The sequence below is a fragment of the Gorilla gorilla genome, chromosome 10 (assembly GCF_029281585.2).
Source record: "Gorilla gorilla gorilla isolate KB3781 chromosome 10, NHGRI_mGorGor1-v2.1_pri, whole genome shotgun sequence".
NCBI classification, from domain to species: domain Eukaryota; kingdom Metazoa; phylum Chordata; class Mammalia; order Primates; family Hominidae; genus Gorilla; species Gorilla gorilla.
Genome location: NC_073234.2, coordinates 30317474 through 30343662, shown reverse-complemented (window position 1 = coordinate 30343662; position 26189 = coordinate 30317474). Strand labels below are relative to the sequence as shown.

The following is a 26189-nucleotide window of genomic DNA, read 5'->3' as shown; positions in this document are numbered from 1 at the left end:
ATCAGATCATAATTATCTTTCTATTCCTGGTGCTAGGATCAATGCCTGGCATAGCATATTTACATTTTTTATTTAAATAAACTGACCTGACTTTCTTCTGGTTGGTTATGTTCTGAGTCCCTATTACTAACCTTGGTCTTTTATCTCAAGTTGAAGGCTCCCCTGGAGCCAGCTGCAAAGTTCCCAAAGCCCTAACAACCCCACAGTCAATCAGCTACAGAGTTGGCTGCCCTGAATCGGCCTCCCAAACACAAAGTCCAGGGTTGGAGCAGGAGCAGGAGAGGGACAATGGAAGCTGCCCCGTCCAGGTTCATGTTCCTCCTATTTCTCCTCACGTGTGAGCTGGCTGCAGAAGTTGCTGCAGAAGTTGAGAAATCCTCAGGTAAAAGAAAAATGTAGTTGGGTGGCTATAGTGTGAAAGTGTTATTAGGAGAAGGAAAGGGAGCATGGTGGTTCTCTGGGTACTTTTCCTCCACACCTAGAAAGCTTTCCAGGAAATCCTGGATAAGATGCATTTTGCCTGGTAGAGAGCAGGGAAGTCTGGCAGTATCCTTCAGAGACAGACCATCAGTAGGGTCACCTTCCATATGTTAGTAAAAATATTATGCCTTGGAATGCCAACAGTACTCCTATAAATTGTGCTCTTCTTGCCCTTAGTATAGAGATAAAAGGTATAGATGCCCTCATTATTTAGAGCTGCTTCTTCTTGCCTCATTACCCTGACATCTTCTGCTTCTCTCTCTAGATGGTCCTGGTGCTGCCCAGGAACCCACGTGGCTCGCAGATGTCCCAGCTGCCATGGAATTCATTGCTGCCACTGAGGTGGCTGTCATAGGCTTCTTCCAGGTTAGTTCCCTACTTGCAATTCCCCCAAGAGCCGGAAATGTTCTACCTCAAGGGAACCACAGCAGCCACCTGCTGGCAGATGGCACTGCATTAGAAGTGGGGGTAAAGGGAGACAGCCACGCAGTTTGATTTCATCTTGTCCATTGGGACCTCTTACTTTCAAGACATTCCCAGTCTCTAAATTATATCTTTCTCATACTTACTTCAAGAGTTCTGAGCCTGTGGGCTGCATCTCCTCATCTATGGATGCTTTGAAGCTCAAGTCAGTATCTGCAGAAAGAATGCCTTCATGGAACCCTACCATTGTCCTAAACACATTTGGTCTATACTCTCATAGCACCCTATGAATAGGCAGGGGCCAGAGTGAACCCAATTTATATCATCCAGCAACACTGTTTACAGGATGCCAAACGTCCTGGACATTAGTCAGTGCACAGCCTTTTAAAGCCTTTCCCCCAAATATGGTAGACTCTCCTTCTTTCTCTTTGCCTTGTCTGAAATGTTGGAAAAGGATGGCATTTTGTATATTCAAGGTGTTAACCTCCATCTTCCAGATTAGCTTCTTGGCTAACAAAGGCAGCCATAAATGAGACTGCCTCATTCCAGCATTTTCATCTTTCTCTGGTGGTAGCATCTGGAAATCCTAACAGCTGATCAAGCCCCTACTCTCTCATAGCAGACCTTCTTGTCTGTTTCCATTTCTCGGTTACAACTCCTGATTACCCTGTCAGTTCTGCATACACAGTTGGAAATCACTGCAATGAGATGCAAGTCAGGGAGAAAGACAGGGACTACATTTTTCAGGAATGAGAAATCTGAGCTGTAGACAAAAACACCGACAGAAAGACGGGGAAGGGGCAAGAGCATGGAATTGGAGGAGTGTGCAATAACTTAAACAGCTGCCAGATGCCATCATTTTATCCTCCAGCAATTCCATCTGAAGGAGCAGAATAAGAGAGGAGGCCTCAATTAACTATTGTTCACGGCCTCTAGAAGAGTAGATACCAGCTCCCTCTGCTTGACCCCAGATGCAAGACGGGTGTGTTAGTTTGTTCTCATGCTGCCAATAAAGACATACCTAAAACTGGATAATTTATAAAGGAAAGAGTTTTAATTGAATCACAGTTCAGCATAGCTTGGAAGGCCTGAGGAAATTTACAATCATGGCAGAAGGAACCTCTTCACAGGATGGCAGGAGAGAGAATGAGCACAAGCAGGGGAATGCCAGATGCTTAAAAAACCATCAGATCTTGTGACTCATGCACTATCATGAGAACAGCATGGGGGAAACTGCCCCCATGATCCCATTACTGCCACCTGGTCCCACCCTTGACATGTGGGGATTATGGGGATTACATTTAAAGATGAGATTTTAGGTAAGGACACAGCCAAACCATATCAACTGGCCATCTTCTTTTCTCCTTGCACATCTCCTCCTTCAGCCTGGGGACTTGCAGGGTAGAACATGTTCGTTCCTGTTAATTTCCTGGAGCTACTATGGATAAAGGTCCCGTGACAGCAGGGAAAATGATGCCAGCCTCTATGGAAGGCCTGGAATCACTGTTCGCAAGTGGCTTCTCTGCTCCCTCCTGCAGGCCTGGGCTGCAGAGTTGAATGCGTGAACAGCATCTTCATGTGCAAAGCTCAGGCTTATCTACAGTGGCAAGAGAGGGACTGTCCTTCCATAACCTGCATAAACTTTTGTTAAAACTTCTAAGCTTTCATTTTAATTGTTTTATTTTTCTTCTTTTTTCTTTTTTGGCCCTTTTGATGACGTCTATTTCATATTTTTGCATTTTTTCCTTTCATCCACAAATGTAACCAAAGCCAAAACTCAAGAGGAAGAGCCGGTGGGAGGAAAAGTCAGTTTATTTGAAGATTCAGTAAACCAAGAAGACAGCGGACTAGCATCCTAAAGTACATCTTGGCTGGGCACAGTGGCTCACACCTGTAATTCTAGCACTTTGGGAGCCTGAGGGAGGTGGATTGCCTGAGCTCAGGAGTTCAAGGCTGGCCTGGGCAACATGGCAAATCCACATCTCTACTAAAAATACAGAAAAAATTAGCCAAGTATGGTGGCGCACACCTGTAGTCCCAGCTACTCAGAAGGCTGTGGCACAAGTATCCGTGAGGCAGAGGTTGCAGTGACCCAAAATTTTGCCACTGCACTCTAGCCTGGGTGACAGAGCAAGACTCTGTGTCAAAATAAATAAACAAAGTACATCTTAAGTCACTACCAATTTTAGGTTCTTTGTATGTTAAGGGCAGGGTGAAGAGGAGGGAGTTGGGATCAAGTGATAACCAGCAACCATAGGCATCTGGGCCCCAGCAAGGGTCTCAGGAACTTGCGAACTTCTTTGTCCTTGGCCAGGTCACAAGGCACCTATAAATCTTTAGTACAACATAGTTAGTTGTTTACATACTTTTCCTTTAATCCCAGAGTTAGTTTTAAAAACTATATAACTCCTATTTTTGCATATTATCTCAGTGCTCTAAAATTATTCTAACCTACATGCAGGAATGAGTAAATAAATGCCCTTCAAACAAAAATAGAGTTGGTTATGTTAGTTTGTTTGCTATTTCACTGTTAAACAAATTGTTCCCAGAAGAGTTGCTTCTCATGTGTATCTACAACAGTGCAGCCAAACTAGGCAGGCCTTTATGATTTTGAGGCCTCTCTCAGCCCCTAGTAAACTTCAAGCTCTATGACAAGGCCTGACAGGAGTCTCAGGCTCAGCTACAATTTCGTGGTTACCTATTAACTCACAGAGCCTGGAAAATTCAAGAATGTCACTGCCAGTTAAACCTGAATTGTTAGGGGTAAATCATGTGTTACTGGGCAGTAAATCAAATCTATGATTTCTGGTAAGCATCATAGCATATTTCTTTTGCCTATCGTTTGTCTCTGCCCTTCGAAATAACCACTGTGGTATTATTTTTTCTCTTGTTTTTAGGATTTAGAAATACCAGCACTGCCCATACTCCATAGCATGGTGCAAAAATTCCCAGGCGTGTCATTTGGGATCAGCACTGATTCTGAGGTTCTGACACACTACAACATCACTGGGAACACCATCTGCCTTTTTCGCCTGGTAAGTTGGGTGGGTAGCTTGAGCTTTCTCCCAGATTTTCATTGGGTTGCGGACTCATAAACTTGTGAGACTGGAAAGGACTCTATGTCTTTTACACTAATGATGGTACCAAATTCAGGGACATTGTTGACAAGGATGATGACTCAATTCAAGCTTCCCAAACAGGTACTGTAATCAAATGGAAAGAGGACAGGACTGAAAGCCAGGGAATGGAATTTGTGGTACTGCTTTGTCGCTCAACAGCCACATGACTTTGGGCAGTCACTTAACATTTTTTATCTCCAATTCTTTCCTTTATAAAATAAAAGAGTTAGACTGTATTATCTCTAAGGTCACTTTGAGCTCCAAAATTTTTATATTAAATATTTTGAGGAGTTCATTTATGTTCTTCAAACATTTATTAAATACTTCCTGTATGCCCTATGCAAGATACCGATAATAAAAACATATTAAATATATTCTCCAGTCTCATAGATCTTTAAGTATGGTAGGTATTGTATATATAATATGCGAGTATCTATAATACAAAGAGAATCACTATGGGTGAAGTTTTATCACAGTTCAAAGGATAGAAGCAGTGTGGGAATTCTGAAAAAAAAGAAAACAAAAAGACAACAGAATTGAAACTTGAAGGATAGATAAGTTTAGACAAGCTAAAGAATTCATGGCCAATGGGAAAAAACTCAGGAAACAATAAACAGGCCAATCTCACTGGATCCCAGGGTACACATTGGGGAAAATGAATATAAGAGAAAGAAACTTGATTAAAATCATATTGTGGGGAAGAAATAGAATACCACTTTAATGAGTTTGTCCTGAATTTGGCTGTTACTGGAAAGCCCCTAAAGCCTTTACATCAGGGGAGTAACATGAACAGAAATGTGTTTTATTAGATTATTTTGACAGCAAGGTGGAGGATGGATTTTTAGGTTAAAAGGCAAGAAAAGAGGGAGCTTTTGTTAGGCTGACAAAATAGACCATGTGAGAAGTATTAAGAGTCTGTAGTAGAGAGGTAGCAACAGAAATTAAAGAAGAGGAAGATCCTGTGATCATTAGATATCACAGTTATGGAAAGCAGGCAAAGTTTAAATCCAGGGTGTCTAGGAATAGTGAGGTCATGTGCAGAAATAGGGATTTCTGATGCTTTCATTGGTCATTGAGTTCTATTTGTTGGTGGAATATCAAGAGTCCACTGAAAAAGAGTAAACTGATGCAAAAGAAAAAGTTTTCAGTATTTCAGGACCGAATGTCGTGCCCCTTCTAGTTTCCATCCTTTCTTTCCCTTTCTTTTCTCATTGAAACTTCTTTTAAGTGTAATTTGTACTGTCTTTCTCTAAACTAGACACTACTATCTAGTTTATGCCCCATCACACCATTAAAACTACATTTATCCAGGTCTGCATGGCTTCCATATTGCCAAACTCAATGAACCCTTTTTAGGTCTTATTTTACTCAACATTTCTGTCATGTCTGATGTTAGCGATGACTTCTTTCTTTTTAATGTTCTCTCTTTCCTTGAATTCTAGGAAACTACTTCTCCTGATCCTCCTGCTGCTTTTATAGTCTCTTTGAGACCTTCTCTTCCTGTATCTACAATGCTGCCTGACCCAACACTTTTTACAGTCTGGGTCATGGAACCCATGCTACGTGAAGGCAAAGACTATTCTATTCAGTGTATCCACAGAGCCTAGAACAGCGCCTGCTGTGCAGTAGGTGCTCACTAAGTATTCATTTCGAATGAATATATGAAAGAATCAATGAATGAATGAATGAATGAATATGTTCTTCTTAAGAAGTACAATTCTTTTGCGTATTCCACTATTACGTGCTTGCTGAGCATTTAGAATATTTTATCCCTAGTCTGGACTTCTCTCATGATTCAAATGTTTGCTGGGTATATACCCTCATAAGCACTATACTCTTAAAATGTTCAAAATTGAGTTTATTGTCTGCACCTGCTAATCATATTCCTCCATCTAAGATACTATTTTATTAAGTGGCTATGCTCATTTGGTCTTACATTTTTGCCAGTTGTATCTTCTATCTTGAATCTATATTCTCCTCCACTCCTTCTACCTCATTCTGTATTTAGGCTCTTAGCCTAAGCATAAGCAATTTCATCAGCTTCTGAATAGATCTCCTTCTACTACTTTATATACAGTTTCTAAAATGGTATCACAATGATGTATTTAAGATAGAAATTTGGCCATAGCACTCTTCTCTTTAAAACTCTTCAATATTTCTCATTTCTTAAAAAATCAAAAATGAGATATTTAATGTTACAAATAGGCTTTGCTGGCCTGCCCCACTGCCTGCTTCTCTAGTCCTTTTTCCATCCAGCTTCCACCCTGGGCTTTACCCTCTCAGTAGCCAACTATACACATAATGATCATCCAATTCCATGATTCTGCCTAGACTATTCCTTCTGTTTAGAATGCCACCACCCGCCAAGGGTCCCCTTTCACCTAGCCTCACCCAGATGACTCCTTCTCATACTCCAGTCAATCAGTTCAGGAATGTTACCCTTCAGGAAATATCTCTGGAATCTCCAAATGTGCCTAAGCATTCCTCTATATGTAACTCCTTATCTCTATTTTCATATACCATTTTATAATTCATATCATATATTTACGTATCTGTCTCCTCTATTACCCTCTTAGGCCATGACCTATTCAAGGTTGGAAACGATGACTTATTCATCTTTGTATTCAAAGGGCTATAATACACCTCTGGCACCTTAAAAGCACTCGGAAGGTGCTTGGGGAACAAAACTCACCTCCAAAAGCATGTCTGAAGTTGTGTGAGCTCCCTTCAGCAGCCCCTTTCCCACCTGCACAGTGGTTGCTGGTTTGCATTCTCACCAGTGTGAAATAAGATTAAATCAAATTCTTCTGTGAAAAGCTTTGGTGAGGAATATATGGAAAGTTAGGCAAATGCCTTTCATGTTGCCATTGAACCACTGGTAGAAATCCTTCAATACAAAAATTCTAAGAAGCTACACTCCACACCTACTTCTTTCTCAGTTTTTCATTTGTCGGTCTTATAAGGCCTGATTTAAAAGGCTTAGTACCACCAAGATAAGCACATGGGGAAGAAAAACAAGTGCCATTGCTTCCAACATCTCTACAGGTTTAACATCCTCTAACAGGAACACTGTTGTTGCTTACAATTTATTCCTCATAAAGCTTCACTGATGACTTCTCAGTTTTTCAGTCTTCTTTAACATCTGTTTTTTGTTTACCGCTAGTGACGGACCTAGTCTAAATGAACTCTTGGGACCTCTGTGGGCAAGATTATTTATGTGCCATACCAGAAAACAAACAAACTGGTTCCTGCCCTACTTCACTGGCAGAGCTGGAAGAAGCTCAACTTTTGTCATGCCAGCTTTCAGATAAATATTTTTTTCACAGTTTACACTTTCAAAACTTTAGTACATATTTTAATAGGACCATTATTCAAGAGTTTGGAGCACTTTTTTTTTTTTTTTTTTTGAAAAGGGAACATCAACCAAGACTATCCTATTTTACACTGGGAAAGGTGAACCTATTGAAAATTTTCTGGATCCAGTTTGTTCGGTTTGCTTGTTTGTTTTCAGAGCCTAATCTATGATAGGCACTATTACAATATTTGACCATTTAATTCACACAAGAATCTGGTGAAGTAATTTTTTTTATTCGCGCATTTTTAATAAAGAAATTTCCATGAGAGAATGGTTTAGTTGCCCAAAATCTCACAACTATGAAGTAACAGATGTCTGATTCGTACCCAGCATTGCTGACTACAAATCATACCCTTTTTACTATACTATAGTGGCTTTCTTAAGCACTTCACCCTGAAGAAAAACTCTGTTTTTACACTGAATTCTATCTAATGTCCCTCATTCTAAAGCCTACTTTTTTTCTTTCAGCTATTTTCTCTTAAATTATTCCTCTAGCCTCCTAGCACTCCTTAATCAAACTGCAGAATTATTTATCAAGATTTAATCTAGACATTATATATTGTCTAAATTTACAAAATTTTCCATTTTAAGAACATATTTAGAAATAAGCTGAAATAATGATTAACGGAAAAAATAACAATAAATGGATATTACTCATGCTTGAAATGTTGGAGCAATAAAAGGCCAGCCAGTGCTGTATTTATGTAACATAATATTCTCCAAAAATAGTGCAGGCCAACTATATAAATGTAATCAGGAAGAATTTAGGTAAAATTCATGAAACCATAATAAGTTGCATATAACAGTCTTGCTGTGTGAGGGCACAGCCTGTCTTTTGTGAGTGTAACAGCATATAAACTCTCAAATTTTTCAACAGGACTCTTATTGTTGCCCTAGCAGAGATGTAACTCCCAGGTTAAATAAACTATGAGCCTGTCCTAAAATGGAATTTGAAATATTATTTGAATGTTTACCCTGCTTTGGATTTTTTCAGTCACTACTATTTAAAGAAACATAATTAACCTAACTTTGACCTAATGGGATAGTAATGAAAACACAGTGCAGTCATCCTTTATTCCTTTTACAGTTATTTATTGGGTAACTATTATAAGAAATATACGTCACCAGACAAAGAGAATCAGAAGAAACTCGTGCATGAGAATAAACTGATAAGAAATGCAAGAAGATATGTCAGATTATAAAACATTTTTTATTTTATTCTATTTTATTTTATTTCATTTTACTTTAAGTTCCAGGATACATGTGCAGAACATGAAGGTTTGTTATATAGTATACGTGTGCCATGGTGGTTTGCTGCACCTATCTACCCGTCACCTAGGTTTTAAGCCCCGCATGCATTAGCTATTTGTCCTGATGCTCTCCCTCCCCCAGCCCCCCATCCCCCGACAGGCCCTGGTGTGTGATGTTCCCCTACCTGTGTCCATGATGAAACATTTTTTTAAAGTATATATTTACTAAATATATGATAAGCTGAACAGCTTAAAAAAAACAAACCGAGGACATGAGGACCTTTGTTTAACAAATGATTTCTCAGTGCCACCAAAGACATTTAATACTATAACTGTGGCATAAACTAAGACAATTTTAATACATTTTATAAAAATCTGGGTTGTTAGAAAATTCCATGGGAATTCAAATGAATATAGCTGAAATACTAATGAACAGAAAATGAGTGATTGGTATGATGTAGTGTCTACAACAAAAAAAAAATCTACTTCAGATACTCTTGAGGAAACTCAAAATTATGTTTTAAGGTAGCAATCTTTCCAGTTTACTATTTCTGTTTTTCTTCTGCTGCCTCTTTTCTCTGAAATAAAAATATGATAATTTAATTCTTTCCATAAAACTGAAAAAAGACATTTTAAAAAGTTTTTCCAACTCTTGGTTCCTGGGTTGGATTTTCTTTCCAGTGCATTATGCAAATAATTCCCTTTACAGAGGGAGATTTCCTGTTCAAATGTTGCTTCCAGAAACCCTAAACATGAATGTTCCAGAGTTTATTAGTTTAAGAAATAATGAAAGATCGGGCATGTTTTCTTAAAAGAAGTACAACAAACTGGAGAGACTGCAGGAGGGTGGCTTTTATTAAAGCTCTTTTGCTTCTTAGAGAATGTTATCACCACTTAACATCCTCTGCCTCCAATTTAGTGCATTCTTTAAGTCCAGAAACACCCAGAGTAACTGGCTTTTCCTGTTCTCCCTGTTCTGGGAAGTATGAAGGACTGCCCGGAAAAGAGTACAGGGAGGGGGGTATTCTTGGTCCATGCACAGCGATGTGAGCTGAGGCGCAGGCACCAGACCTAGGAATTCCTAGAAAAATAGTCAGGAAGCATTTAGACACATCAAATGTTAAACGAGTCCTGATTGTGATGATAATGATGATGATTTTGGTGGTTGCAATAGCAAAGCCTTAAGTATGAAGGAGACGTGCCAGCTGGAAATACAGGTCCGTAGCAGCATTAAGTATCTAGAGGAGCTGCAAATATTATTTTTTTGTGTGCTCATTTTATTTCTTTACTCATTCGTCGTGATACGGGCAAGGGAAGGGGAAGGAGGTGGTAGGAGGGTGGGCAAGGATCTACCTAAGACCTTTTCTCTTGCTTTCATGTTTTGTTTTGTTTTTTTCCCAAGCTTTCTACTCAAAACTTTGTGAATTTTTAAACAATTAAATATACACAAGGAGTTCATTTTTACCCTGTGGTTTTGATTTGTTTCAAAATTCTTTTTTAGAAATACAAACTTTTCTGTACCTCAACATTTATTTATTTCTTAAATTTAAATTGTATAAAGCAGTCTCAAAATAAAGAGTGCTTAAATTGTCATCTGAATGAATGGCTGCAATTTTATGCCTCAGTGTATATAGCAGGCACTCGGCAAATAATTATTAAACAAATGGATTGGAAGAGAATGACTAGATCTATCCAGAATTAAAATTAACCATAAGGGGTGCATTGTGCATCTCCAGAGTTCTTGTTGCTTTTAGTTACCCCAATGGGAGAGCCTCTTGAAGAAAAGAGGTGAAATAGGAATCATCACCGGGATGACAATAAAGAGCAATCTTAGATTCTTGCTGTTTAGTGACTTTAATTTCCCTTTGCCTGAATTCCCTCCTACCTTAACTAACATGAGATTTGCTTCTGATTTTACTGGGTAGACTAGGAGAAAGTACCTTGGGGAAAAAAGGGTGGTTCTGATCCAAGGCAAGATCTGATTGGACAGGACCTATACAGATAGCACATGGAGGGGAAAGGGTTAAGGAGATGTCCAAGAGCAGATGGCCTAAGGATCTCAAAAGTGATGCAAACTATTGTAGGAAATGGACAAAATTGTTCAGGAGCTGATACTAATAATTTTATCTATAGGCGCGGATCTATCTATGGATGGTGGAGGCACTATCTTTGTGTCTTTATGGGTATGAGTAGATTGGGGTGAGGAAATAGAAAACTGAGAACAATGACTGGAAGAATGAAGTCCTATCTTTCAATATATCTGAGTGTGGTGGAAAGGTTGTTCTGAAATACAAATCTGGGATAATGGATCATGTAGCTAGACAATCCTTTCCACCAAAGACTATTTTTAAAAGTTAAAATGTGTGTGCATGAATGTGTGTGTAAGTGTGTGTGTGTGTGTGCGTGTGTGTGCCTGAAGGCATTAGAGAGCCAGTAAAAGAGGGAAAATATCTAGGTCAAGATCTGGAAGAAGATGAAAACCAAAAAAGATGAACCCTGCATTGAGGACTGCTTTTTGTCTAGACGGCTTTGGTCAGTTCTAGAAGTAGCCAAGAAGCTAAGAAATAAATTTGCATTTTGAGATCCTCAGGAGTTGAAAATTAAATGTTGGAGTCCAGGCCTCACAAGGGGAAACAGGAGGTGAATCTAGTACAACACCTTTCACATCCCCTTTGAATCTTACAGAGCTGTACCTAAAAGCAGGAATGAATCATAGTAGATAAGCCCTCTCGAGGGCTGCAGCACAGATGCAAATCATTTCAGCCCCTGAAATTGAATTAGAGTGATTTTAGATAGATATATATATATATATATACACACACACACACACACACACACACACAAATATACACACATACGCCTACACATATGCAAATATATATACATGTGGAATATGCATAATCCACTCTTAGCCATGCCATAGTACATCTAAAACTTAACAAAAGATAAAATGTTAAAAGAAGTCAGAGAAAAGAGAGACTATCATCAAAATACTCTCAAAGGGACAACCATAAGGTTCACAGCTGACTTCTCAATAGCAACAGTGGAATGCAGAATACAAACCATTATATCTTTCAAATACTGAAAGAAAATCACTGCCAGCGTTAGAATTCTACCCCCAGCAAAAACAGCCTTCAAAAATAAAAGGTGAATAAATATATATTAAACAGCCAAACTGGGAGAATTTGTCACTGAACACCTCCATCTCATACTAAGGAAAATAATAAAAGGTCTTCTCTAAGCAGAGGAAAGAAAACCCACACAGAAGCTAAAAAATACAGGAATAAATAAAGAGAAGCTAAAATGCAAATATGTGCATAAATGTCAGGGTATATTGAAGATATAACAAAAATAATAATATCCTGTGAGATCTGGAATTAAAACACATGACACTAATCATGTGTAAGTCTTGAATGTAGAGCCAGAAAATTGAATTTAAAAGAGATAAACTGTATTTGAATATTCTAATGTTTGCATTGTCCAAGAAGAAGCTGAAATTGCCAACTAATATTAGGTTCTGAGAAGTGAAAAAAAATGCATGTTGTATAATGTATTCTGGCAATCCCTGAGAGAATAATTAAAGCCTATGTAACTTCTAAGCCAATAAAGGGAAAGAAGAAAATAATATAAAGTACTCAGTCAATTCAAAAGTAGGACAGAAATAAAGAAAAATAGCATTTGGAACACATAGAACCAATGGAAAATGCATAATTAAAAACCAGTAATTTCATTTCATGGAAATAATCCAATTAAAAGACAAAGATTATCAGGCTGGATTGAAAAATGCAACTATGTGCCTTCTACAAGTGACACAAGTAAAACACAGGATGGAGCTATACCATGCAAACACTTCCAAAAGAAAGCTGATATGAATATATTAATACCAAACAAAGTAGACTTTTAGGCAACAAGGATTCCTAGAGAGAAAGAATAACAGTTCATAATGACAGTTTCAATTTGCCAGACAGATTTAATAATTCTAAATTTGCATTTATCAAATACATGTCCTGATACTATATAAGCAGAAACTGACAAAATTGAATAAAAAGATGGCTAAAGCCACAACATAACAGAAAAATTTAACACTTTTTTTTTTTTTTTTGGAGACAGAGTCTTGCTCTGTTGCCCAGGCTGGAGTGCAGTGGTGCGATCTTTGCTCACTGCAGCCTCTGCCTCCCAGGTTCAAGCGATTCTCCTGCCTCCGCCTCCTGAGTACCTGGGACAACAGGTGCATGCCACCATGCCCGGCTAATTTTTTGTATTTTTAGTAGAGATGGGCTTTCATCATGTTGGCCAGGATGGTCTCGATCTCCTGACCTTGTGATCTACCCACCTCAGCCTCCCAAAGTGCTGGGATTACAGACGTGAGCCACTGTGCCAGGCCCCAACACTCTTTTGAATAAAATAAGCTGGTTTAAAAAAAAGAAAGATATAGAAAATTTCAACTATAAAATTCACCAAGTGACCTGATAAACATTTATAGAATACTGTATTCAAAAACTGTAAAATATACTTAATTTTAAAGACACAAATAATACAAATAAAATATAAAAATAAAGCTAGAAATCGATAAGAATATAACCAGAAAATCTTACATTTTAAAATTAAGAAATACACTTCTAAATAACTAATAGTTTAGAGAAGAATTAAGAACAAAAAATTAGGAAACATTTTGAACTGAATGAAAAAAATTCTACATATCAAATTTATGAGTGCATTTAGAGCCTTCTAAGGAGGAAATGTATAGATTTCTATGTATTTTTTGCTACGTACAAATTTAAAATTGGCCAGATAATAGGATTTTATATCTTGGAAACATAAAAACATGGAATGACCCCTAATTTATGATATAACTGAACCCCATCACTTACCCAAAGTTAGCCTTTGGGTCAGGGGGTTTCCTCACTATAGTTCCTTCCATGGTTTCCAGAAAGATGTTAGTGAAAAGGGGTCCTGATCCAGACCTCAAGAGAGGGTTATTGGACCTTGCGAAAGAAAGAATTCAGGGTGAGTCCACAGAGTAAAGTGAAAGCAAGTTTATTAAGAAAGTAAAGGAATGAAAGAATGGCTACCCCACAGGCAGAACAGCCCCAAGGGCTGCTGGTTGTCCATTTTTTTGGTTATTTCTTGATTATATGCACTAAGGGGTGGATTATCCATGCCTCACCTTTTCAGACCATATAGGGTAACTTCCTGACATTGCCATGGCAGTTGTAAACTGTCATGGGGCTGGTGGGAAGGTAACAGGGACGACGACCAGAGGTCATGCTCCTCACCATCTTGATTTTGGTGGGTTTTGGCCAGCTTCTTTACTGCAACCTGTTTTATCAGCAAGGTTTTTATGACCTGTATCTTGTGCCAACCTGCTATTTCATCCTGTGACTTAGACTGCCTTAACCATCTTGGAATGCTGCCCAGTAGGTCTCAGCTCATTTTTCCTAGCCCCTATTCAAGATGGAGTTGCTCTGGCCCAAACATCTCTGACAGTGATAGGCTCATTCTGGGGAGAAAAGGAGCACATAGGTCAGGTCAGGGGTTGCTTTCTACATTTTTTTAATTAAAAACTGGAAAACCACAATAAGATATCACCTCACCCCAATTAGAATGGCTATCATCAAAAAGACAAAAAATAACAAACGCTGGTGTGGATGCGGAGAAAGAATTTTTATACACTGTTAATGGGTATGTAAATTAGTATAGGCGTTATGGAAAACAGTATGAACATTCCTCAAAAATTTAAAAATAGAACTACCATACGATCCGGCACTTTCACTATTGGATATACATCCAAAGGAAATGAAATCAATAGTATGTTGAGGAGATATCTGCACTCTCATGTTCATTGCAGCACTATTCACAATAACCAAGAAATGGAATCAACTTATGTGTCCATGAGCAGATGAATGGAGAAAGAAATTGCAGTACATATACACAATGGACACTATTCAGCCATAAAAAAGAATGAAATTCTGTCATGTGTAGGAGCACAGATAGACCCAGAGAACATTATGTTAAGTGAAATAAGCCTTGTACAGAAAGACAAATACCACATGATCTCACTCATACAAGCAATCTAAAAAATGGATCTATAGAAGTAGAGAGCACAATACTGGTTATGGAAAGCTGGGGAGCGGAGGGGGAAGGGTGACGGAAGAGGGAAGTGGGGACAGGGAGAAATTGGTTAATAAGTTCAAAGTTACAGTTAGATGAAAAGAATAAGTTTAGGTATTCTATTGCACAGTAGGGTGAGTATAGTCAACAATATTGTATTGTAATTTCATAATAGCTACAAGAAAGGATTTTTTAATGTTCTCATCACAAAGAACATTTGAGGCAACAGATATGCTAAATACTATGATTTGATTATTTACACAATGTATACATGTATTGAAACATCACACTATACCCCATAAATACGTACAAAACTGAATAGTAGGTTAAAAGTAAAATATAATAAAATAGGAAAAAGACTTCAAGCACTAAGAAAAGTTTTCACCAATCAATTTGTCAATAACAATAATAGCAGTAAAACTAATGGCATAGCAGTATTATTTGCAATATAGTTGGTTCTGTTTTTCTGTTTCTCTGTTCACCAGAAAAAGAGAACCAACAGGAGATAGGTAGATATAGATAGATAGATAGATAGATAGATAGATAGATAGATAGATAGATGATAGATAGATAGATTATAGATAGATATTACATAGTAAAAATTATATTTTTACATTGTATTATTTTTATAACACAAATTACATATATATTGTGGTAAATATTATATATATGAATATACATATTAAGAGATTTTTTTAATAAGATAATGGCTGATACAAATATGAAGGCTGAAAAGTCTCACCATCTACTGCCTGTGAGTTGGAGACCTAGATGAGCCAGCATTTTAGTTTGAAGGCCTGAGGGCCGAAGCACCAATGGTGTAGATTCCAGTCTGAGTCTGAAGGCCTGAGAACCAGAAACACCCAGGACAGTAGAAGACCAATGCCCCAATTAATGCAAGCAATCAGAAACAGGGAGACTTTAATATTCACTTTAGAGAAGAGTAATACAAAAATCAAGGATCTTAGCATTCCTTTTTTTTTTTGAGACAGAGTTCCACTCTGCCACCCAGGCCAGAGTGCAATGGTGCGTTCTCGGCTCACTGCAACCTCCCCTCCACCTTCTGGGTTCAAGTGATTCTCCTGCCTTAGCCTCCAGAGTAGCTGGCATTACAGGCGTGCACCACCAGCTAATTTTTGTACTTTTAGTAGAGACAGGGTTTCACCATGTTGGCCGGCTAGTCTTGAACTCCTGACCTCAGGTGATCCGCTGGCCTCGGCCTCTCAAAGTGCTGGGATTACAGGCGTGAGCCACCGCACCTGGCCTACCTTAGCGTCCATTTTAAGAAGTAAGAAAAATGAGTTCCAAGTGGATTTTAGATCTATTGTGAAAGACAATGTTTCTAGGAGAAAATATAGGAGAATATCTTCATGACCTTGGTGTAGTCAAAGATTTCTTAAAACAAAACAAAAAAGTACACATTAGCGATAAAGATGATAACCTTAACTATGTTTAAATTACCTTCTTTCATGTGCAGTCACCATTAAAGGAGAAGCCCTAGTAAGAAAATATATATACTATAGAACCAACAAAGGACTCATATCCAGAATGTATAAAAACACGTTCAAATCAGAGAGAAAAAGATAGACAAAAGAAAAATAGGCAAGCAACATGAATAAACACTTCATAAAGAGGATAATTATCTTTAATTGTCCTCATATCCTTAAATTATTATTAAGTGGTTAATGAGAGAAATGCAATTAAAACCACTGAGACATAACCATATCCACCAAAATCAGTAAAATTAGAAAAACTGACAATAGCAAGTGTTGACAAGGATGTGGAGCAATGGGACCTGTCATACACAGTACTGGTATGTGTAAATTATCCACTTTGGAAGATAGCTTGGCATTTTCTACTAGTTAACTATATACATATCCTATAATCAAAAATACCAATCTGAGGTATATGCTCAGTGGATACAGAGGCATACATGTACCAAAAGTCAAGAAGTGTTCATTATGGCATTGTCTTCATGACTAGAAACAACCAATGTTCATCAGTAGTAAAATGAATAAATAAATTGTGTTTATTCAGACAATGGAATATTATACAGCAAGGAAGATGAACAAACTACAGCTACATGCAATAACATAAATGACTTATAATCAAAATGTTAAGCCAAAGAAGTTTGTTTACAGGTATTTAATGTGAAAAATGAGGTAAAACTAAACTATAGCATTAAAAGAAGCATCTTTAAGTTGTAAAGCTATAAAGGAAAGGATGAAAATGGTCAACATAAAAGTCAGCATACCTTTGGCAAAAAAAAAAAAAGGATGAATTATAAACTAGAAGGAAGCACCAGGACTTCAGGGGTTCTAGCAATATTCTATTTCTTGAGTTGGGTGGTGGTTCTACAATAGTTTTCTCTGTGATAATTTGCTGAGCTTTACAGCAAATGTTTATACTGTGTTATATTTTTCTCTACATGTGTTTTATTTCACAGTAAAAGGGTACATAAATATAATACAAATCTGACCTTGCCAGTGACCCCCCTTGCCCTCAGATAGAATTTAATCTACATGCCTTGGCTTCAGAACACTTCCAAATTTGCTCCTCCTTATCCCTCTAACCTCATCTCTCTGCAACCCTCACATCACATCTGGTAGGGTCACAGTGAACTAACAGCAGCTTCCAGAACGCAACCTCTCACATCTCACAGTATTTGCATATGCTGTTCTCTATTTAAAGCTCCTTCCTCATCCTCATTTATCTGATCAAGACTTAGCCACTTTTCAGGAGTAACTTCTTCCTTGAAGCTTTTCTGTTCTTCCTTAGGTGACATGCGGGCCTGTGATTCTCCTGTGATGACACCTGCCACATCATGTGGGACATTTCTCTTCACTTTTTTGGAGTCTACAGGATAGTTTGTCCCCCTAGGGCAGAGAAACTCTCTTACTTATCTTTTGGTCTTCAGAGCTTTAATCAGTGCCTGTCACATGGGGGTCTAAAGACGTTTATCAATACATGAAAAAAAGATGGAATAGTGACTTCATTCTTTTTTGTGTTATCCAGGTAGACAATGAACAACTGAATTTAGAGGACGAAGACATTGAAAGCATTGATGCCACCAAATTGAGCCGTTTCATTGAGATCAACAGCCTCCACATGGTGACAGAGTACAACCCTGTGGTAAACAATACTTCCTGTTCTTAGTCCCTTCAGAGCCTGAGTCAGGGAAGGTACTGGTCTTCATAACAGAGGTCTCTTCCTCCCAGAGTTCCAATTCTTCGACCAATACAATACTGTATTGTTTATGTTACTATCCTTCCTACACCTTTTTAAGATTTAACTTGCTCCTATTAAACAAAAAAACAGAGAAAAGTTAAATGAACTATCACACTGCTAGTAAGAAAGAGAACCAGAATGCACAGTTAAGGTGACTGACTCAAGGCCAGGTGCAGTGGCTCACAAATGTAATCCCAGCACTGTGGGAGGCCAAAGCATGAGGATCACTCGTGCCCAGGAGTTTGAGACCAGTCTGGGCAACATAGCGAGACCTTGTCTCTACCAAAAACTTGTAAAATTAGCCAGGTATGATGGTGCGTGCCTAAAATAAAATAAGAATAAATGAAAGACAAACAAAAAATTTTTAAATGAAGCTCACTGATCACATATTTGGATGTCACAGCAATGTAAAGTTTCATAATTGTTTCTAAACAACCATTTCATTTTCTGTATGTACCTCCTTGCAGACCAGTAACAAACAGTTCCTGGTCTGGCAGCAGCTGCAAACCATGCTTTGACTAGCACGTGCCTACACCCTCACCATGCCTCAGCCTTCTCTCCTGGTGTGTCTTCCTCTGGTGTTGCATGCTGCATGCAATCTGGGTAAAGGTGGTGCTCCACCTGTCCTGATCACCAAATGGCCTTCTAACACTCTCTACAGACTATAACAGTCTACAGAAATATCTTATGTGTCCCATCCCTTATTTTCCCTGACATAGATTACAGAACCTTACAGGGTACTAATTTCTAGTCATCTACATCAGCTCAAAATGCTGTACCTTCTATTCTCCAATACCAGTTCTTTACATGCATGGTATGATTTTTGAGAACTTACAGAGCCCTTTCATCCTCATTTTTTCATTCAATCCTCACATTGATTTTTTTTGAGGTAGAAGAGAGGAAATTATTCTGTCCATTTTATAGAGGAGAACATTCAAGATCTAACTGATGACATTATTCAAAGTCACATCATGAGTAAATAGAAAAGGCATAATTTAAGGGACAAAATGTAACTGATGCATTAGCACATTTTGCCAACTTCCATTTTACAGTAGAGGAAATGGGAGTTCAAAAAATTTAAGTAACTTCTTCAAAGCCCTATGGCTAGTAATTCAAGCTTCAGAGACAGCCTATGTAGTTGCCCTTGCTTTTTTATGACTGGTGCCTGTGACCGAATCCTGTGGTTGTCTATTGCCCTACACTGCCTTCAACAGGAAACACCCCTTTTCTTGTGGACTAAAATCTGGCCTACCTCTCACACCATCTTTATCTCTGTGGAGTTGGTGACTCTATTTCCACTTCTGCTAAGGCTCCATGCACATATGCCCCTGGGGTATTGGCAGCAATAATCAAAAAGGCGTTCTTCTGCATGTGGGGCCAGAAAAGATGATCTTATGGTCCCTGGGCTATGGCCTCCGTGTTGTGGCATTTTGCAAGCTAGCTAAGGCAGGGGCATGCACTAACCTTCCTGGTTTCTTATGCCTGATCTGTCTCTCATTTCACAGAGCAATGACATATCTTTTTTAAGTTCCATATTATTAGTGAAGGCAGATTATATCAAGAGAAAATTCAGTAAGAATTTCTTTAAAGAAGCAAGTTCAATTTGTATTGTTACTTTTTTTATTTCCTGAAAGTAATATTTTTCTCATTTGGAGAACTGCCCATTCTACTATAGCTGTTTCTCATCTGATTCTGGTGCAAAGGTTTGCACCAGTAGCAACTGGGCAGAAAATCCCAGCCATGAACCTGACCTGCCATGCACCTGACCTGCCACGCACTTTTAATGCACACACTCAGTACTTGGCATCAAGGTGTCTGTTAGGATTAAACGAATCCATTCGGCTATGGTCAATCCCTTCTGCTAAGATAACAACTGTACCTTTTGACATCTTAGCTTTTATTTCTTTACTCTTCCCAAGAATTATCTTCCATCTCAGCGTTAGAATAGTGAATGAATGCTCTAAATTTAAGTAGCATGATTTGGTAAAACAAGAGTAAATCATGTGTCATCCAATCTCCCAAATGAAAAATCTAAAACTTGATTTTAAACTCCATGGAGAAATCTTTAGGAAAGGACCCATTGGGCCCTCCTTGCCTACATATTGTAGGCAGCCAAAAGAGCTGGAGAATCTCTACAAAATTGTGTAAAAAATCAGGAAGAATTCTACCTAGCTGCGCCCTTCCCCATCCTCCTAAGACTCTGACCAAAGATTTGTTAACCCACCATGTTCTCTCTCTTCCTGTGTACACACTAGTTTTGTAGCAATGCTTTCTGCATTTAGGAGAGGTGAAAATAAATGAGATTGGTTTGAAATAGACTCGCAGCATTATTTCAGGACAGTGAAATGAAGGGAACCAGTGCCATGGATTCCCCTCTTTTTCTTCTCCTCTGTCTGACTGGTGGCTGTTCCACTCCTCTAAGTCATTGACAACTTCATGGAAAAATCACCATCTCTAATCAGCAAAACAAGGTCAATGCTTCTGGTCTCCTGAAGAGCTCACCTTCTGCTGACCTTTGGTACATTGGTTCAACCACATTTGAGATTGAGTTTGTTTATATGGGGTTTTGCTATCCACTGTGCATGAGGCAGTCCATCCTGATGATCAAGAGCATGGACTCTGGAGCTAGACCACCTGGTGTGAATCCCTGTCTGCCATTTATTTGACTCTTGGAGAATTAGTCTATCTATGCCTCAATTTCCTCATTTGAAAAACTGGGATCTTGAAGATTAAATTACTTATTATTTGTTAAGAGTTGGAGACAGTGCCTTCCACATAATGAACACTCAATAAGTATGAACTACTAATATGTACTCAAAGACTACATTTTACGTGTCTCTGACTAGTCTTGCAACAAGAAAGGGGGCTGAAATAAAGTGACTAATATGTTACATAGTGTATTAGTTGTCTATTGCTGCAAAACAGATTACTCCAAATCTTAGGAGTTTCAAATAAAAAACATTGATAATCTCATGCAGTTTCTGCAGGTCATCCAATTTGGGGTGGCTAGGGCTAGGTGTTTCTGGTTTGAGGTCTCTTGGGAGGTTGCAGTCATTGGTCAGGGCTGCAGTCATCTGAAGGCTCAACTGGAGCTGGGGATCTGCTTCCAAGATGGCTCCCTCACATGAATAGCAAGTCAATGCTGGCTGTTAGTAGAAGGACTTAGTCCCTGGCCATGCGTTTCTCCTCAGAGGACTGCTTGAGTGCCCTACACTGGGGCTGGTATTCCTCAGAGTGAGAGATAGAGAGAAGAGCAGAAACCATAATGTCTTTTAAGACTTCACCTTGGAAGTCGCACTCCATCATTTCTGCAACATTGTCTTGGTTACTCAGTTCCACCCCATTCAGGGTGGGAAGGAAGGATCTACACAGTTGCATGAAAACGAGATGGTAAGACTTAACTGAGAGCCATCTTGGAAGCTAGTTCCATTTGTGTTACCAGTGGCCAGCTCTCATTTATGTTTCAATCTACCTATTCACTCCTTCCCAGGTGCTAATGCATTCTTTCTCTCTTTCTCTCTACTGTAACACATTTCGACTTGCCAGACTGTGATTGGGCTATTCAACAGCGTAATTCAGATTCATCTCCTCCTGATAATGAACAAGGCCTCCCCAGAGTATGAAGAGAACATGCACAGATACCAGAAGGCAGCCAAGCTATTCCAGGGGAAGGTAAGGCAAGAATGGGAATATCCTATTGCATACACACCTCCAGGACACTAGGAAAAGGGAGATGGGGCTAGGAAGCAGAGATAAATAAGGAAAACAACTATGGTTAGGAGATAGCAAAGCAAGAAGTAGGACATAATAAATCACATTATTTGAAATTAGAGATGTTGTATTTTATCAGATTAAAGGCATATGTAATTATATCTTCCTGTAGTGATTAAGTGTGGGTTTTTTCCTGCATTGATTAGTAGAGAGAAAATAGAGATCCAAAGAGACTGAAAGCAAAATCACCTCTAAGTCACCATTTGTTTAATCCTTCCCATAATTTCATAGAGATTTAGACCTCAGGGCTCATTTCTCATATAAAACACCTATCAAGTACCTGGTGCCTACTCAATATACAATGAATATTTCTTTCTTTCCCTCCCCTCCTTTGTGAAGTTCTGCTTGATATTACTGAAATAGTAAAACTTCAACTACTTCAAGGCTACTGTGCCTAACTAGTGACTGTTCTAATGATGAGAACTGTCTGGTAATAAAATAAGCGCCTTTCTGATGGTTGCTTCTCTAACACTGAAAGTATTTAGTGTTACTGAAAGTAGACAATCATCTGATCAGAATATTATAAAGAAGATTTCTACTTTGGGTTGAAGGTTTGATTTAATAATATAAAATAGTCTACATTTATCAAGCACTTACTATAGGCCAAAAGCTGAATAAAAATATTAATGCATTACCTCATTTAATTTCCACCAAAAGCCCATTTTGCCAATGAGAAAACTGAGTCTCGGAGAGGCTGAGTAATGTACCCAAACTCACGTAACTAGAGAGTACCAGAGGCAGAATTTAAAACGTGCTCTCTGCTCCTAACCATTAGGCTATACTTCCTTTCTTAGATAATCACTAAAGTAATTTCCAATTCTATGTTCTTAAAATTAAATCAATCTCGTCAAAGGGATAAAACACCAAAGCAACACAAAATAATAGGAAATTCATTTTTTTTAACTTTTAAGTTCAGGGGTACATGTGAAGGCTTATTACGTAGTTGAACTTGTGTTATGGGACTTCGTTGTACAGATGATTTCATCACCCACGCATTAAGCCTAGCACCAAATTGTTATCTTTTCTGCTCCTCCCCCTCCTCCCACCCTCCACCCCCCAAGTAGACCCCAGTGTCTGCTGTTCCCTTCTTTGTATTCATGAGTTCTCATCATTTAGCTCCCACTTAGAAGTGGGAACATGCAATATTTGGTTTTCTCTTCCTGTGTTAGTTTCCTAAGGATAATAGCCTCCAGCCCCATCCACGTTCCCACAAAAGACATGATTTTGTTCTTTGTTATGGCTGCAAAAATTTATTTTAACTCAAGATTTCAATTGCATGGTGCAGACCATAAATTCAATCAGTGTGAGCTGCAACAATTACAAGGTATCTCTTTATCCCTGGACCTCACCTCAGATAGAACTTTTTCTTTCAAACTTCCCCAACTGCAGATTCTCTTTATTCTGGTGGACAGTGGTATGAAAGAAAATGGGAAGGTGATATCATTTTTCAAACTAAAGGAGTCTCAACTGCCAGCTTTGGCAATTTACCGGACTCTAGATGACGAGTGGGATACGCTGCCCACAGCAGAAGTTTCCGTAGAGCATGTGCAAAACTTTTGTGATGGATTCCTAAGTGGAAAATTGTTGGTAAGTGTGAGACTGCAGGTAAAGCAAATTGTTTTCTTTCTATGTCCCTTTTATTTCCTGTTGAATAAGAATTCTTTGGGCTCAGAGAGGGAGGAGAGCAAAATGTTGGTTAATGGATACCAAGTGCAGATAGGTAGGAGGAATGTCTAGTGTTCTGTAGCACTACAGGGTGGCTGTCATTAAGAACAATGTATTATATATTTTCAAATAGCTAGAAGAGTAGATTTTGAATGTTTCCAAAACAAAGAAATGATAAATGTTTGAAGCAATGGATATGCTAATTGTCCTGATTTGATCATTACAAGCTGTATACATGTATAGAAATATCACTCTGTACCCCATAAAAACGTAACTATTACGTGTCAATTAAAAACAAAGATAAAAGCAAAAAAATTAAAGTTAAAAAAATTATTTGGGCTCTACTAGATTTGATTAAAAGCAAAAGTCTATGAGGATATGGTGGCCGGAGTCAGGATGCTTGTTAGGACATATCGTGAGACTCAAACTAGAAAAGCATGTTTGGAAAGGCCTTGCATATTCAGAGGCTGAATTTTGGACTTCAGCATTTAGTGTAAAGCATTAATGGGCAACAAATCAAACTTCATATAAAAGGGTTCATGAGATAAAAATTAAAGAAGGATTTAGGACTTCCAGGAGTAAACAGCTCAGTTTACTAATCTAAATATCATTGTTATAATGTTTTCCAGAAAGAAAATCATGAATCAGAAGGAAAGACTCCAAAGGTGGAACTCTGACTTCTCCTTGGAACTACATATGACCAAGTATCTACTTTATGCAAAGTAAAAAGGCACAACTCAAATCTCAGAGACACTAAACAACAGGATCACCAGGCCTGCCAACCACACACATGCGCTCGCACACATGCGCGCACGCGTGCACACACACGCGCGCACGCACACACACACACAGAGCTTCATTTCCTGTCTTAAAATCTCATTTTCTCTTCTTCCTTCTTTTACATTTCATATCCTCACTCCCTATCCAATTTCCTTCTTATTGTGCATTCATACTCTGTAAGCCCATCTGTAACACACCTAGATCAAGGCTTTAAGAGACTCACTGTGATGCCTCTATGAAAGAGAGGCATTCCTAGAGAAAGATTGTTCCAATTTGTCATTTAATATCAAGTTTGTATACTGCACATGACTTACACACAACATAGTTCCTGCTCTTTTAAGGTTATCTAAGGGTTGAAACTCTACCTTCTTTCATAAGCACATGTCCGTCTCTGACTCAGGATCAAAAACCAAAGGATGGTTTTAAACACCTTTCTGAAATTGTCTTTTTGCCAGAAGTTAAAGGCTGTCTCCAAGTCCCTGAACTCAGCAGAAACAGACCATGTGAAAACTCCATGCTTGGTTAGCATCTCCAACTCCCCATGTAAATCAACAACCTGCATAATAAATAAAAGGCAATCATGTTATAGGAGAAGGCTGGCATCTCTTTGCAGGCCAAACCTTTTGTAAATACCCAGCTGCCCAACTAAGCAGCATGTTCCTCCCTCTGCAGTGCCCACTGTTTAGTGTCGGACCATAAGCCACTAACATGTTACTGTTCACTCTGTGGGTGGGATGGGTGGAAAATAGAGACCATCCTGCATGAGGATTGGAACAAATGTGGCAACTGAGCTAGGAAGCAAATTAGGTGAAAGGTTGGGGGAGCAGATAGGAGAAGCAGGGCACTGGCAGTGGGACGGGCTGAGGCTGACTAAGCCTTGGATTACTGCAGGTAAGGTGTATGATCCAGCTCCTGTGTGGTGAAAAGAGAGCTTGGCTGAGTGACTCTGGCCCATGGGCTATTACTATCAACACACAGATGCTGCATTGTTCCCAGGAGGCCCTTGGCTCAGGAGGAAAGTGCCTAAGTGCTGAAGAGCTGAAAAACCACAGATGTACCTAAGGACTGGTCCAAGTGAGGAACAGGGAGTGAAAGGCTCAGTTGTTCTTTCTGTGGGGAAAACTCCACAGCCCCTGGGCGGGAGTCAGCTGCTGGCAACCACACTGTGAAAGCCCCAGTGTAAGGCGTGCCCTTCAGCAACGAGACCAAGGTATTCTGTGGAGGTCACACAGTCCAACCCAGGGCTGCAGAAAACCACCCAAACAGCTTCTCGCTTGAGGCTGAAAAATATTCCTAAGATAGGCACATCCCAGAAGGCTCCTTTTGATCCTGTAAACGAGAGCTCTTGACATTTACGGTTAGGAAATTCTTCCTGATATCCAGCTGAGGTCCTCTGGCCATGCAAGCTATTTCTTCTTGCCCACGCTTTGTGGAAATTCTTAACAGCTTCCAGATGCCCTCCTCAAACCATGCCTTTAACCACTTGCTGGCTGCACTGAAGCCCCTTTATCTAGCCATCTTTCCCCCATACTCACAATCTAACTCTCATCATTTGGTTTTTATCATTTGATTTACTTCATTGTTTTTCTCGCCTCATTCTTTCCCAACTTTTCCTCTTTCTTGCTTAAAATAGTTGGAACCCAAACTATAGTAGGACCCATGAGCTACATTTTGTTTAATATTGTGCTAATTTTTCAATTATTTTTCTTGAAGTGTTCCCCTCAAAAACCACATGGGTCTTAACATCTTTACAATGCATTTTTCTACTTGCTGACATTCAATAACAATTGTTATTTTATATACTTATTTGTATGTGTATAATATTGAAGTGAATCCTTCCTTCTCATCTTGTGGTTCTTCATAACTGCCAGTTACTTTTGCCGGTCTTCTTCATAGGCAGTCCTGTTCTTTGTAGCTCCGGGGGTCTCATAACCAAAGAATGGGACTTCAGAAACAAGAAATTTGTAAAGATTCACCCATCTATTAAAGATCAGATCTTTAGAAGGG

General features: G+C 38.9%; 2 protein-coding genes across 3 annotated transcripts in view; one reads left to right on the top strand and one right to left on the bottom strand.

Moving 5' to 3' along the window:
- PDE6H (phosphodiesterase 6H) overlaps window positions 1-26189 on the bottom strand; it is a 183953-nt gene that overhangs the window by 43441 nt on the left and 114323 nt on the right. The gene's annotated exons all lie outside the window — the stretch shown is intronic.
- On the top strand, window positions 230-26189 carry ERP27 (endoplasmic reticulum protein 27). Its single transcript, XM_004052796.5, has 7 exons — window positions 230-382; window positions 746-846; window positions 3801-3938; window positions 17754-17870; window positions 21513-21638; window positions 23127-23324; window positions 24032-26189. Exons 1-7 carry the CDS (start codon window positions 289-291, stop codon window positions 24077-24079), a joined length of 822 nt encoding a protein of 273 aa, XP_004052844.3. The 5' UTR covers window positions 230-288; the 3' UTR covers window positions 24080-26189.

What these genes read in the sequence shown, in the direction of transcription:
- ERP27 (XM_004052796.5), top strand. Translation starts at nt 289, where the DNA reads ATGGAAGCTGCCCCGTCCAGGTTCATGTTCCTCCTATTTCTCCTCACG. An exon ending in AGAAGTTGAGAAATCCTCAG is followed by an intron (nt 383 to 745) that starts GTAAAAGAAAAA and finishes TTCTCTCTCTAG; the next exon opens with ATGGTCCTGGTGCTGCCCAG. An exon ending in TGACAGAGTACAACCCTGTG is followed by an intron (nt 17,871 to 21,512) that starts GTAAACAATACT and finishes TCGACTTGCCAG; the next exon opens with ACTGTGATTGGGCTATTCAA.